At 43.4% G+C, this 14,917-nt stretch overlaps 1 protein-coding gene across 2 annotated transcripts in view; it reads right to left on the reverse strand.

Moving 5' to 3' along the window:
- Nucleotides 1-317: 317 nt before the first annotated feature.
- The window catches only part of LOC132577333 (probable E3 ubiquitin-protein ligase HERC3), a 63,076-nt gene continuing 48,476 nt past the window's right edge, over nt 318-14,917 (reverse strand). For both annotated transcript variants that reach the window (XM_060247064.1, XM_060247063.1), the window contains exons 17-25: nt 14,765-14,854; nt 11,096-11,266; nt 10,033-10,176; nt 9,402-9,568; nt 5,843-5,909; nt 4,187-4,269; nt 2,570-2,753; nt 1,600-1,702; nt 318-639 (exon numbers count right to left, since the gene is read on the reverse strand). In XM_060247064.1, the coding sequence (XP_060103047.1) occupies nt 431-639; nt 1,600-1,702; nt 2,570-2,753; nt 4,187-4,269; nt 5,843-5,909; nt 9,402-9,568; nt 10,033-10,176; nt 11,096-11,266; nt 14,765-14,854 (1,218 nt within the window). In that variant the 3' untranslated portion in view covers nt 318-430. The remainder of the gene's footprint in view (nt 640-1,599; nt 1,703-2,569; nt 2,754-4,186; nt 4,270-5,842; nt 5,910-9,401; nt 9,569-10,032; nt 10,177-11,095; nt 11,267-14,764; nt 14,855-14,917) is intronic.

Below are 14,917 nucleotides of genomic sequence, written 5' to 3' on the forward strand. Positions count from 1 at the left end.
TGAAATTCTTCTGGCTAAATTATGTGTGTCATCTCTTTTATGGGAAGCATCTCAATTGGAAAAAAAAAATAAAGATCACAGAAAAGGGATTCAAAGATGGTCTGGGAAGAAAGGAGAGAACAGACATTCCTTGTCACAGCCCATCTTTAGAAAGACCAAGAAATAAAAATGATTGAAGGTAGTTTTTGGAGAGGCAGGACAGAAGAAGATCCTTTAAAAAGAATCAGTTCAAACACATTGAACCGATTTTGTTCGATGGGGTGAAAACATCCAAACTTAAAATCTGGGGAATGTTGATTGGCCTTTAAAGGGGGCTCTTCATCCCATGCTTCCCCCCCCTCCCCTCACTTCAGCATTACAAAAATAAAAACAAAGACAGTATTTCCTTTCTGTACAGAGCAGTCCGTGTTGGGGGAAGGGGGGGCTCCCCTCAGGCCAGGCTAAAGCCCTCATAGTGGTCAATGGCTTGAGTCAGCCGTGTGTTCAGGATTTCTTTACTGCTGTACATGGGCAGGTCGAGGAGGTTGTAGCAGGTGTGAGCCACGGGCAAATACTCTTCCCCGCTGGCCGTCGACTGGATGACGATGCGCAAACTCGACATGCCGTAGATCGGGATGCGGTCGCTGCCTGTCAGAAACACTGAGAGAGGGAAAAGGCAAGTCACCCACCCACTCGCTCTACGTTGCTACCCTGGAATCATGTAGCTGGGAAGACCAAGGCGAGAAAATTTGCTGTGGTTGACCAGTAAGGTAGACTCTCAGCCAGTTAGTGTGAGCTAGCTCACCGTTTTTTAGCCCCCAGCTCACACATTTCTGTCTTAGCTCAGGAAAAATGGCCCCCAGAGCAAACTAATTTACGTAGCAGCTCACAACTATAACGCCTGCGGCTCACAAAGTGGAATTTTTGCTCATGTGACTCCACAGCTTAGAGGGAACATTGCCCTCAGCCATGGAAGTTTCTTTCCAGAGCCTCAGGTCAGAGGGGAGGGAGTTCAAATCCCAGCTTTGCCATCTTTCTTTCCCCACCAGCCCCTTTGCCTATGTTCCCATTTACTTCCCTGCTTTCAGGGCTCCATAAGGCTGAGCTCTTGCTCTGCATTCCTACAAGATCTCAGCTCCCATCAGGAAGGCCTTGAAGAGCCTCAGGACCTTCTGGTGGAAGGTGGAAGAAGCCCACTCATGAACCACATCATCTGCCCATAACCGCCCCCACCCCCTTGTATAGATTTGGCAGAAACCTTAGCCAAGACAACGGCGCTTCAGGCTGCAGATGAATGGAAACAGAACTTCTTCATAGACCCCCAGGGAAAAAAACTCCCAGCAAGAAGTAAATGTGTACACCACAAGAGGGCAAAACTAGCAGCCTTCTCCCTGATACACTCTTAATACAAAGAGTGTGTCCCCTCAGGAATTCTGCATCAGACCCTTAAGCAGTAGACTACAGCAAGCAAAAGAGAAGTGCTCCATCTGGTGGAAGATACTAAGTTTTTAAAAATCACCTTTAGCTTAGCTTCGGTTGTCCAAAGAAACCCCAAGACCTCACTCTCAGGCTATAGAATTTTAAGGAAATTACTTAATACCCGATATTTAGATTACTTACAGAGAAACTTCTTCTTCTTTTCCAATGGGAATTCATGAAAGGTCTCCCAGAACATTTTCACAGTCAGATGCGTGGCAGAGAATTCTCCTTTATAAGCAGCGCTCTGTAAGCAGAAGCACAAGCCCCAAGGCAGACGTCAAAATGGAGCAGTCACTCCTAACTACTATTTTAGAATGCAGCCTTTTCAGAAGGGAAACCCAAGGCAAGCCTATTTTCAGGGGGGGGTTTGTACCAAGAACTCCTCTGAAGAAGAAGCAGATTTATACCCCGCCCTTCTCTCAGAATCAGAGACTCAGGCTTACGATCTCCTACATCTTCTCCCCCCACTGCATAATAGGCCACACATCCCTGATGCAGCCAATCCGCCTAGAGCTTACAGTAGGCCCTGTAAGCTCTTGGAGGACTCGCTACATCAGGGGTATGTGGCTTAATATGCAACGGAGTTCCTGCAACAAAAAAAAAGCCCTGCCTATTTTGACTTTGGGTTTGAGAAACCACTTCAGGGATTGTCAGTCCTCAGCTAGAAATATTAACCCCGGCAATTTTTTTTTTAAACCCTCTAGCCTCTGTGGGTTACATTTTAAGAGATGATGTGAGAATTCCAGATTTCTTTGAACTATGCAAACATATTAGTTAGATTGCCTGTGCATCAGCAAGCTCAAAACCTGACTACATTTACTTGCCTAGCTACTCCTGTCCTAGGTCATCCCTTCTTTTCAACCCACTTCCCTCTCCAGGTGACTCCCTCTTTCCTCCACATTAAACTGTCCTCCTACAGCAACAGCAAGATTCCCCTGATCTTTCTGGGTGAAACGGATGCTGTGAATTCAAGAGATCAAGATCCTCTTTGATGCTATCCAGCTGAAAGTGGCCATTAGATATTCTTAGAAGGCCTGGGGAAGTTTTGCCTTCCGCAAGGCTTTGGAACACAGCAGAAGACAAGTGAAGAGCTGCGAGGCAGTTTGCTTACCTCCTCCAGTTCCTTCCAGTTATAGTTACTGTTCCCTACAATCATGGCCCGGAGCTCTGTTGGCTGGAAAAGCTCTAGAACTTTCCCACCACACACTTTCAGGAAACCGGAGGAGAAAGCTGAGTACCACTCTTGTATTGAAAGGTTGAAGATGTAATCCACGTATGCGTCAACAAACTCTTCCCTGGGAGGATAGGAGAAACACAGCAGGTAACTATGCTATACAGGAGTAAGAGACAAGCCTCAGATTCAGCAGGAGCTCACAGGAGCATAGCTCCTGAACCTTTCTGACGGATCCCCCTCTTCCCCCCCACCTACCTTGTCCATTGAATAGTAGGTGCAGCTGCATAACAATCCCTGGATTAGGAGAGCGGGCAGCCAGCCAGCCACCAGGAGCTTTGCACGCCCCCAGCAGCCCTCATTAACCTCTGGAGAAGCCCACACCACCCTTTCTCCACTTCTTATGTGAGTTTGGGCAGTGGGTGGCTTACTGGCCTTTTGACTGGGGGGACGACAGCCCAGGAGAGCCCCAGGCGAGCGAGGGCTGCTTGGGCTGGCTGGATCTCTAACCAGCCCAAGCAGGCCTCGCTTGTCCAGGGCTCTCCTTTCTTGCATTGGGTTGCTTTTGGCTGGGGAGCAGCATATGCTAATTAGTTCTGCTAATGAGCTCTGCCACCTATTTTTCTACAAAATGACCCCTGGTAAGAGGGAAAGGGAACAGCAGAAACCCCTGGCATCTACTCCAAACTATTTTCTGACCAAGTTTAGGAGAAGTCTTGGAAGCCAGCAGAGCCAGGAACGATTTATAGTACTTTCAAGAGCAAATCTCAGAACAGATCAAGCTTTGGATGCCTGCAGGATGACCCACCAAGCCCAACACAACAAAGTAGTTCAGCCGGGAGGGTGGGGATCTGTCTGAGAATCTGGCAGGGATCTACAGCCAGCCAACAGGCTGGGTTTTGTTTAGGGAAACTAAGCTGTGCAGGGCTGGGTTAATACCTTCAAATAAGAGAATTTCTGCAGTCTCGGTCACGTTTCACCATCTATCCTTAATTCCACAATTTAACTCCTCTTCTTGCACAGCTGGGGTTACTGCAACAGAGAATCTGGATATTTCCCTCCCCAACTCACCCGCCTCCAGCTTGCTCCTGCAGATTTGGAACAACTCTGGGCCCAGCAGGGGCCGACGAGCTGCGAACCACCCAGGGCTTCCCCTTCTCCTTCAATTTAACATTTTCAGATGCTTCCATTTCAAGCCACCGAGAGCCAAACCATGTTTGCCAAGATAAGTCTCCTGCAAATAGCACAGCATCAAGCACGAGCAGTTAACGAGCAGGATGCTGCGTTTTCAATTTCCTCCCTAGACTAAAGGCAAATGTCAGGAAATGAGAAGGGACGGCAGATTACAGGACCCAGCCTTATTACATTTCTCAGCGTTGTCAAAGTCTACTCCGCCTGTCCCTCCACACGTGGTCCCTTGTGGATCCTACACCACAATATCCCTGCCATTTAATTTATCTCCCTCCCATCCCCACTCTGGTCATGTGAAGGAGCATCTAAAGAAGCAAAGGGTCCTGTTTGGCTCCCCCAGTCAGTCCCCAGCCCAGAGTGGCACACCTGTTGTCCTTCTGCACAGGAATCTTGTCTCCCTCGGGCACCAGGTTCTTCTGCTCTGCCACTCCGTAGCTCTCTCTGCTTATCTGTTTTTCCCCACCAAAAAAAAGTGACAAAGAGTAACTGCTTTCCTCTGCGACATTCAGATGAGAACAAAAACATGTGGCTACCTTTCACCACATGCTCATCGTCTGAGCTGGCCAGGCAGGGAAGGAGAGATGAGGATCAGAGGCATAATAAAGCACAAGCCTCCCTTAAAAACAAACAAACAGCACTATCATCATCACAGTGCACATCCAAACCTGTCCTAATGAAGATGCTGTCTGCCTCTGCAGCACTGCTTTTAAGGGACTGTGCTTTGTAAGGATAAGACATAAGACTCAATTTGCCTCCAGGTCATGATGAGGGGGTTTAACCCTTCAATCTCCACTCAAGTTCGCTATCTGAAACCAGCTATCCTGCTCTGCTGTTAGTGTTCCTTAAAAACATTTCCCCCCTTTTAAAAAAGAGAATGTCTGGAGATTGAAAGGTTAACCTCCCACCCCTTCCCTGTATGGCACCAACTGAGGCTGCATAAGCCCACAAGTTAATTTTATGGACAAGGTGAGATGCAAGGTTTACACTACCATCTTTTAAACAGCAAGAGACCACAACTTCTCTCACTCTATCCTACGGGGGATGGAGAAATTTAGGTTCTGAAAACACACACCTGTAGAAATATCTGATCACATATTGACTTTTGAGAATCCATTATTTCATTCTTTGAACATATGAAGCTGCCTTATACTGAATCAGACCCTAGGTCCTTCAAAGTCAGTATTGTCTACTCAGACTGGAAGTGGCTCTCCAGGGTCTCAAGCTGAGGTTTTTCATGCTTACTTGCCTGGACCCTTTTTAGTTGAAGGTGCCGGGGATTCAACCTGAGACCTTCTGTTTACCAAGCAGATGCTCTACCACTGAGCCACCGTCCCTCCCATTTTTGGAATTCTGGCTTCCCTTTTTAGACTACGTCTCAAATATTTGTTTGTGCTATCCCATCAAGTTATAGATTCCCAACTATTTTGTAACCTGCTTTCATTTTGTCTTTCAGCTTTGCACAGATGCACAGTTTCTCTTGGGAAGATGGTGTCCTTATTTGTGGGAAATGACAGGCAAGGCCTTAAAAATACAATATACTACATCTTTCCAATTGGGATCTCTTCAAAGACTGTCAAATAAACAAGCCTAATAATCTTAAGATCTTGCTATGAACCACAAAGGACTGAATACAGAGCGCTGGGCACATTATCATTTGCATGTAAAACTCCTAAGAATATGGGTTAGCCTATTCGCTTCAATCGAGGGCAGCTCTGCTCATTCCAAACTGTCTCCTTCTACCAAAATAAGCCTCAGATGTGTGTTTGTGCAGAGAAGTCCTCATATTGGAGCTCCTTGCATCCACACCAAAATAGCTGGACTGCAGCTCACTGGACAGAAACAGGATAAAAACCAAGTGAGCTCTCTTTGAAATCCATGAGAAGCTAAGATTTCTCTGGATGGTGCCCGTGGGGCATAGCTGATGAAAAGGCCTGGGCCTGACTCTGAGCCAAAATGTACTGCCTCCTAAGGGGCTTCAAATGGCTTGCACAGACACACTGAATACACATTCACTGATCTTACTGTAAAACACAGGCAGAATGTCTCTTCCACATCTTCCCCAGGGTAGTCTAAAAGCTGTTGAAGGCTCCTACATAGGAAGCAAAGGGAAGACAGAAAGGGGAGAGAGGGAGAATCAGATATCTGAGATACAGATGCTGCCTGTACATTAAATAAAAACTCTCCTTCTCCAAAGAGAGGATTGAATAAACATATGGAGCAGAGGTCCATCAGTGGCTATTAGTCACAGCTTATTGTTGGAACTCTGTCTGGGGCAGTGATGCTCTATATTCTTGGTGCTTGGGTGGGGGCACAGTGGGAGGGCTTCTAGCCCCACTAGCCCCACTGGTGGACCTCCTGATGGCACTTGGGTTTTTTGGCCACTGTGTGACAGAGTGTTGAGTGCTGGACTGGATGGGCCATTGGCCTGATCCAACATGGTTTCTCTTATGTTCTTAAAAATTGGCTCCAATCAAGTTCCACCCCCCATGGAACACAGCAAAACAAGAGTTCCAGAACCTCTTTGTGGAAATAAAATTCTCAAAAAAATGCTTAGAAGTTCATGAAGATCACTGTGTGTTCCTCCTTCATTTCCCTTTTGAGAGTTCCAACACCTCTTTTTCCAGAAAAAAAGCTCCAATACAAAGGAGTCCAGAACCTTCTCTGGCCCCCAAAAAGGATGGCAGAGGAAAAGGATTCATTTCTTATAAAATGGCAATGTCCTCCTTCTCGCAAGTTTTTAAAAACATTATTGCAATTCTACATAGCTCACTCAAGCAAAAAAGTAGAGGAAAGCATACTCCTACATATATGAACATATGAAGCTGCCTTATACTGAATCGGACCCCAGTCCATCAAAGTCAGTATTGTAGCTAGATAACAAGTTTTATTAAATTAAACAGGGAAAATTAGGGAATTGGGGGTAGGATCAGGGATAGGATTCAGAAAATAAAAGAATAGATCACAGTTATTACTACATCAAGAAAAACAAAAGAAAAAATATAATTCATTATACCTGCAAGTACTCAAAATTAATACATAGATATTACCTTTAAAGTCTACAAATATTTTATGATCTTTTGATATTACTGTAAAATCCTCCTGTTTTACCAACTATTTAGTGGCAGATTCCAGATTCTTATCTACCATATCTGTGATCATACAAAACCAAATCTATGTATCTTCAATCTACATAAAGCAACAGAAGGAAGGGAAAAAAAAGAAGAGAAAGAAAAGTTCAAATTCTGGTCTTCAGTACTAGCTTATTAACCAAGAGGTTTCAATATGTAGCAACATCAGCTGCATCTCTATCTAATTTACAAAGGAATCTCAAGGCTAAACAAAAATAAAACAAGCTTCTCATTAACCATGAAAGGCTTTTGAATTAGATGGGTACAGTTATGATACTCATGTCTTATTAGCAAATGTTGATAACTTTAGGCATCTACTTGAAGAGTTAGCTCTCTTTAATAAACAAAAAGGATGGGTTTTCAAAAAGAAAAAAGGTAAGCAAGGGAGGAGAAGGAAAAAAAACAACACAAACCCATGGAATGCTGTTTTTACAGCAGCCCTCATCTCAGAAGGCGCTAGCCATTCTCAATTCCTCCTACAACTTCACACTAAACAGAAAGGGGAACCTTGATCTATAGGGAAGATTCATCTCACTCCTATCAAATTGTACTCATTTACTTCCCTGAAAAGCAAAGAAAAAGCTCTTAGTGGATTAATTCATTGGCAGACATCTCCATGCATGGGAATGAACAAAGGGCACCTCCTCACCAACCATTCAAGAAAAAGCAAAAATATTAAAGCTATGTACACACTTTCCCTATATATATGTATGTGTGTATGTAATTCTAGCTACAATAATCCAAATTCTAATTAAACAGATTAATTTTTAGCCTTACATTAGCGTATATTTAAATTTTAAAAAGTTTTACAAGTTGTTAGTCATTAAAACCCTTTTAGCAACAGATTGTTAAACTTCATTATGATTTGGAGCTTTGCAGAAAATCACACCAAACCAAAACAAGCTGCCCATTCAATTTGAAAAATAAAAAACCAAATAATCTTGCTTTAGGTTTGAAGAATCCCGCAAAAAGGGAGGGGGGGGGGAATTCAAAATTACATCCCATAATATTGTGCCTGTTAGAGAATAGTCTTATAATCTCTTCTTATAGTTTGAATAAAAATGAAGATCCCCTAGTTCGAAAATTAGAATATCCATTCCAAGATGTTATGTCAGATCCATAATATTATGCTCATGTCAAGCCACTGTATGGTAAGAGTTTATATTCTCTTCTTCCTAAAGGCCTTCCAAGTCATAAGCCTTGTTGTTGGACTTGCTCTGAGGCTGTAGATTTTAATTGAGTCAACTAATTTTTCCCTTTCATTGCTGAGCATTTTTACAAAGAGCTTTGGAGCCGAATTGATGTTATTCCCCCCTTTCTTTGTCTCAGTGAACTGTAGGTTCGTTTCTCCTGCATAAGTGCATAAACTGCATTCATTTTAAAATCAGGCAAGGCAATCTCAGGCAGTCGTCATTTCACTTTTGCCCACTTCTCAGGCAGATTTTGTGCTCCTTGATACCTCTGTTCTTGTATATTTTCCATTTCTTCACAATTCTCCAGGAATTTTCCCATCTGTTCCTTTACCAGTTCTGCTAAAAGACCAAGTCCCTGCCTTATGGAGAGTATAGTAAACATAAAATCTTTTGAATTATTCATCTCTTCCCTGCTGTTATAATCAGTATGATAGTAGAAATCAGAGAATAAGTTCAGTGCCAGGTTGAAAATCCAGAAATCCAGCTTTTCTCATATAAAGTCACATTCCACCTTTGATCAAGCTTTGTATAGTATGTTGGTAGTCCAATTGTCACTTATTTAATTTTAAACCAGATCTATCCACAACTATATTCTCAGTCCAATTCCTTTTACTTGAAATAAAGACAATTGTTATAAGCTTGTTCCTTTAATTTTAGAAGCCTCTCTTGTGGGGGGTGGGGTCTTTTAACCTCCTCCTCCTTTTGAACAGTCAAATTTGGTTTTATAATAGGACTTTAGTCGATAGGTTACATTCCAAAGTGAACTTACTTGCAAGGCATAGTTCATTAGTTGAAGTAGAAAGACGATTAGAAGAAAGTATTTTGTTACCGGTAGACACAGCTAGTGCCATATAAAATGACGATTGTCACAGTGAGGCTTCAGGATAGACAAAGAACCAGGCTTTGCCCGCCGATGAAATCCCTGGGAATGTCGTTTCCCATGCTGACAGGGCTCCCCCTCCAGGGATCCCCTTGGGTATCTGGGCTTCCCAGACTCCCTCAATCTGCTCAGTTCGGAGAGTTCGCAAGGACTGCGATTTCCCTCGCCTTGCTGAGCTGAAGCCGAAACAGGAAACCCAAAGTCAGTATTGTCTGCTCAGACTGGCAGTGGCTCTCCAAGGTCTCAAGCTGAGGTTTTTCAGACCTATTTGCCGGGACCCTTTTTAGTTGGAGAAGCAGGGGCTTGAACCTGGGACCTTCTGCTTACCAAGCTGATGCTCTACCACTGAGCCACCGTCCCTCCCTCCTAAAGCCTCCTACCTTCCTTCCGTGGGAGACAGCTCCTTCAGGTCTTCTAAACTGGGCTTTACATTCAGGAGCTTCTTGTACAGAGCCAATGGGAAGTGAAGGTCCACCACGGTGAAGTTGTATATCGCCAACCCACAGATGATACCAATGAGGTGAAACCAGTTGTGCTCTACAAAACACTTCAGTCGGATGCAGGAAAACAGGTGTTAGTGGACTGGGCTGCTACTTCCCTTTATGATCCCCCCCCTGCCACCTTTAAGCTGAATTATATAGGTTTTGATTATTATTAGGCATTTGAAGCTGCAGAGGAAAAAAGCAGTCCAACACTCTGATCATTATTCCATGTCCCTTGCTTTTGAGTCTGATTCAGTTGGTTCATAATCACCCCCCTTCATCCCCTCCCTTTTTCTGTACTGACAGTGGGTACTTAAAACACAAAACTGAAGTATGGGATGCTGAGAATTCAGTTGAGTTTTGGACCTTGAGAGTAGCCACCCACAACATTCTCCTATGCACTCCCTCCCTGTTTTTACTCAAAGCATGGAGGATGTTGTCAGAAAGACAACTCCCAACATCCCATAGGGTTGGTGTTAGAACACAGAATAGCAGGCTGTCTCTAAGTCGCAACAAGCCAATGACTCACGGTGTCTGAGAACCACAGCAGGTTCGATTCTGAGTAATAGGTGAACATTCCATAGATGGGATTCAGGAGCTCCTTCAGCAGCAGAAGGAAGAATTCCTTTGTGACTCCACCAGCATCAACAGCTTCCTCACCATCAAAGATCACCTGATGCAGTGCAAAAAAAATATTATTGTCTTTAGCAATGGCAATGTCTTCGCCCGAGTCTTGCATTATGGGAAGGGCTTGGGGCCAAAACAGATGTGATGGAAATCATGAATTGCCATCTTATGAATGGTAATTTGCTAATAAAGACACAGAAAGTTCGAATTCAGTTACCAAATCAGGAATCAGAACAAACCATAGTTTGTACAAATTGTGGTTAATTATCTGACTCAGGGAGCTCTGGCTCTTGAAAGCTTATTCCCCAAAATTATTTTGGCCTCTAAGGTGCTATTGGACCCATCGCTAGCTGTTCTACTGCAAACCAACATGGTTACCTCTAAAACAGGGGTGTCAAAAGTGTGGCCCGCAGGCCTACTCTGTCCCCCACAGGGCTTCTATCCATCTCATGAGGAACTTCCAGTTGTCTGCTTCCTTCTCCCTCTCTCCTGCTTCCGTTGTCACCATTTTCGTACTTCTCCCCTGTGATTGAGGCAGCCAAGCAAAGCAGCCAGTGGAGGAGCTTGGGTCTGCAGCTCTCTGCAGAGCTCTCTCAATCAAAAAATATTTAATTGTGTTTGTCTGTTTCCCTCATAAAGTTTATATCTCTGCTACCTGCCATTACATTTTATGACACACATGGACCAGCCCAACAAGGTCTCATTTATGTCAGATCTGGCCCACATAACAAACAAGTTTGATGGCCCTGCTCTAAAATGATCTTCACACCCTAGCTGAGAATCCTAGCTTGATGCCAACCAACCAATCTGGTATCTTAAACTAATTGTAGTCAGACATCACAGCTAAGCAGGTTTGTATACCACTGTTTATTATGATGTGTGAACAGAGCCACAAATACAGTTCCCACCAACACCCCCCCCAAAAAAAACACAATTCGGGGAATGGGAGACTGATGAGATCTTACCTTCAAAGGCTTCTTTAAGTCAATATCTGAATGGATGCTCAGCTCCCTCAAGGCATCGCCAACCAAGTTGCTCCTACGGACGTGAAGGACAAGGAAAGGACTTCGTGCCAGGAGGGGCTCCAGGGTGAGAAGCATGAAAACATTCTGCAGATTTGCTCCACTAATGGCCACCTACAACACAGAGACAGAGCAACTGTGAACAAGGGTGACTTGGACAGGTCTTCTTTCTCCCCCTTCTTTCTGCCTGCACGGAAAACAGCCTCTTCTCACTGTCAGTATAAAAAAAGGGAGAGGATGAAGGGGGATTATTAACCAACTGAGTCAGACTCAAAAGCAAGGGACAACAGTATATATGAATGAGGTATGAAGATAGATATAAATGAGGTATGAAGTGGCAGTGCTCTAAAGTGAAAAGTATCTCATAAGCACGTAACATAAGAACACAAGAGAAGCTATGTTGGATCAGACCTATAGCCCATCCAGTCTAACACTGCCAGACAGTGGTCAAAAAACCAGGTGCCATCAGGAAGTCCACTAGAGGGGCCAGGACACTAGAAGCTCACCCACTGTTGCCCCCCTCCCCAAGCACCAAGATTCACGGTTGGTTTACAGTTCTTTTATTTATTTTATTTATTTATTTACCTTTGATTTATATGCCGCCCACTCTGCAAGCACTCAGGGCGGCTGACTGACATAACCAGTGTAGATTTAATAAGGCTGCCCAATATCTCTCTTCACCTCACAGACCCAAATTCACTGCCCAATTTAATTTCTAGAGCTAATGATTGTTAATTTTTACATTGTTACATTGTTTAATTGTAGACTACTAATTTATTGTTGTATTTTAACTGTTTTTATGCCTGTAATCCGCCCTGAGCCCATATGGGAAAGGGCAGAATATAAATCCGCTAAATAAATAAATAAATTACAATAATCTTACATTTGACCTGTAGGCTTAACCGACTGTACATAGCTCAAACCACAGACGGCAAAACTGCTCCTTACTACAATTTGCAAACTATGGCCTGAAACTTAAAAAAAAAAAAACAGAAAAGGATCCTTAATGCAGGAAGTGATCTCAGTCTCTCTTAAGGAGGAGAAATCTTCTTTGGACACTGTATTGTTCTGGATACTATATTGTCTAATATCTATATTGATCTGATCTGGGAACTTTATCAGCCGATATCTAGCCTATTTTTACTGAGCAAGGATAGCGACTGTTCAGGTCCAAGGAATACTGGATGAAAATTACTACTTGGATTCAATCCAACCCGGGTACAAGACTGTAAATATCTTTACTTGGCTCCACGGTTAATTTCTGCTAAAGGAAGGCGTTTATCTCAGTGAATGCTTCCTATTTGCCAACTGCAGCCCAAACTGCTCAACAGAATGCTGGGTCTTGAAAGTTAGAGAGCCTCGAGAACTGCTTGAGGGGCAAATGTTTTTTTACTGCATTTGGTTTTATTGTTCTGAACTGCCTCAAGTTGATCGAGAAACAGCACACCCATTTTTAAATAAATAATCATTCACGCTACCCTCTCTTGAAGGGGTTTGCTCTTTAAAGTGAAGACATCTGATGCAAGAAATTTGCTCTGTTTCAGTGTGACTGTAGTGCGGTTTTACTATGATTGCTGTTGTCGGATTTATTTGTAAATATTTTACATTGCACTGATGGGATTTTATGGGGGTTGTATTATTTCCCCCTTTAAAAGTTGCTCCAAAGTCACTGTAAGGAAGTGCACAGAAATGATAATTTCTTTTTCTAAAAAAATCTAATCTAGCATTTTAATCATGGTGGAAAGATTAAGCAATATTATTTCTGCAGTGGTCAGTGGACCCAGGAGACACCTGGGCTGTACCTTAGTTATATCATTTGCCCCCAAAAACCCCAGAAGTAAGGACAACGTGCCAAGAAACTGATGGTTGTAAACAGGGGTGGAATTCTAGCAGGAGCTCCTTTGCATATTAGGCCACACACCCCTGATATAGCCAATCCTCTTGGAACTTACAGTAGTAATCCTCCTGGAACTTACTCTTCTGCACTAAGAGCTCTGTAAGCTCTTGGAGGACTGGCTACATCAGGGGGTGTGGTCTAATATCCAAAGGAACTCCTGCTAGAATTCCACCCCTGGTTGTAAAAACAAGCCTTGCTGACAACCCACTTAACTGGGAAGCTGAGTCAACTCCTGCACTGCATATCCCATCTCCAAAGCAGTTACCCCATAAAACTAGTTACAGATCAGGGTACCCTCTTCACGCCTTCTCACCTACCCATTTGGGAATGGTTTGACCAGAACCAGAAAAGAGCTCATCTATTCCCGCCAAAAATCCCCATCACTACAAAATAAGAAAGGGGGGGGGGGGGAAGAATGCCATGTGTCTCCCCATGTAAACTTTGTGGAAGAGATCCCTTATCAAAAAACCACCAAGGTCCAGTTTGGAGATCTTTCCTGTAAAACCCACATCAAAGTCTCATTCTGCTATCGCAGTTTCTGCATGCAGATTTATGAATGGTTTTCTCTCAGGGAAAAAGTTACATAAGTAGTAGCCATTAAGTCCCACAGTAGCTAATCTTTGTACTAGCACCATCTACTGGAAACACTTGAGACTTGGTCTCCCAAGTCTCCCAAAATACAATTTTGACTTGGTCTCCCAAGTCTCCCAAAATACAATTTTGAAAGACACAAAATCCCACAGACAAGGAAAGGATCTCTACCTATCTCAGGTAAACAAGAAAGAGAAAAGATAATGTAAATGAACAACAGTGAAAATGGAAAAGTCATCCAAAACAGTTTAACGCTGAGAGCAGCCTGTTTTGTTCTGGAATTTTTGGGGAGGTTTTTTTTTGTTTTGTTTTCATTTGGGTTTTTTTTTTTTTGCATTTTTCCTTGATTAATTGTTTAATTTAAATAAGGTATTTTTATAAGCCACTTCAGGTCCTTATCAGGAAGTATGGCAGGGTAATAATTTATTCAAATTCATAAACAGAGTCCATTAAAGAGAGAGAGGAGAGGAAAGACCAGCCTGCTCAAACGCCTGAGAATTTTGAATTCTGTAGGAAGAGCTGTTGTTCTCTACCCTGCAGAAATGCCTCCAAGGTACCGAGAGTTGCTGATTCTACACACGCACACTCATCAAGCTCAAACAGAAGTATGTAGTGAGAGAAAGGCTTGCCAGTGTTGAACTAACCGCTGTCTGAATTAATTATGCAACAGATACAGTGCTCCTCCTAAGAGCTGAGCGGGCTGCACATAAAAACATCCTCTGCAAATCCTTACACTGGCTTTGTATAACAGGCTGCCAGTATGACACCCATTTTACAGAAGGGAAGGCTGAAACAAAGTTCTTCCAGCAAATACACTGATTTAATTTGCGCTTCCAATACTGCACCCACACAGACATTGCATTTCTCCCCAGAGATTAATGGTTGCTGATCACAAATGTTTGACAGTTCTATCTGCTCTGCAGAAAGAAGGGCATTTTGCAGTGATCTTCACAGCCTGAAAACAAATAATGCCTTGTATTTTGAAAACACCGACTATTCCACTATTTATAACTGTTAGATTGCGTATAAAGCTGAGGGTCAGAGAAAACCTGTAAGTTGGGGGAAATCATGGCTGTGCAAGACAAGGGACGGCCAGAGAGGCAGAATGAGGGAGAGCCAAATACCTGCATCTGCAGCTCAGCATCGGTCTGCAGCATCTTTGTCTTGGCTTGGGCATCAAAAATGAAAGGATAAGAGCACAGGGTCACGGCATCCTGGAAAGGAGGAGGAGGAGGAGCGATTCAGTTTGTACAGAGCCAGTCAGGCTTCTGCTGAAC

This window comes from Heteronotia binoei, chromosome 9 (assembly GCF_032191835.1).
Source record: "Heteronotia binoei isolate CCM8104 ecotype False Entrance Well chromosome 9, APGP_CSIRO_Hbin_v1, whole genome shotgun sequence".
Taxonomy (NCBI): domain Eukaryota; kingdom Metazoa; phylum Chordata; class Lepidosauria; order Squamata; family Gekkonidae; genus Heteronotia; species Heteronotia binoei.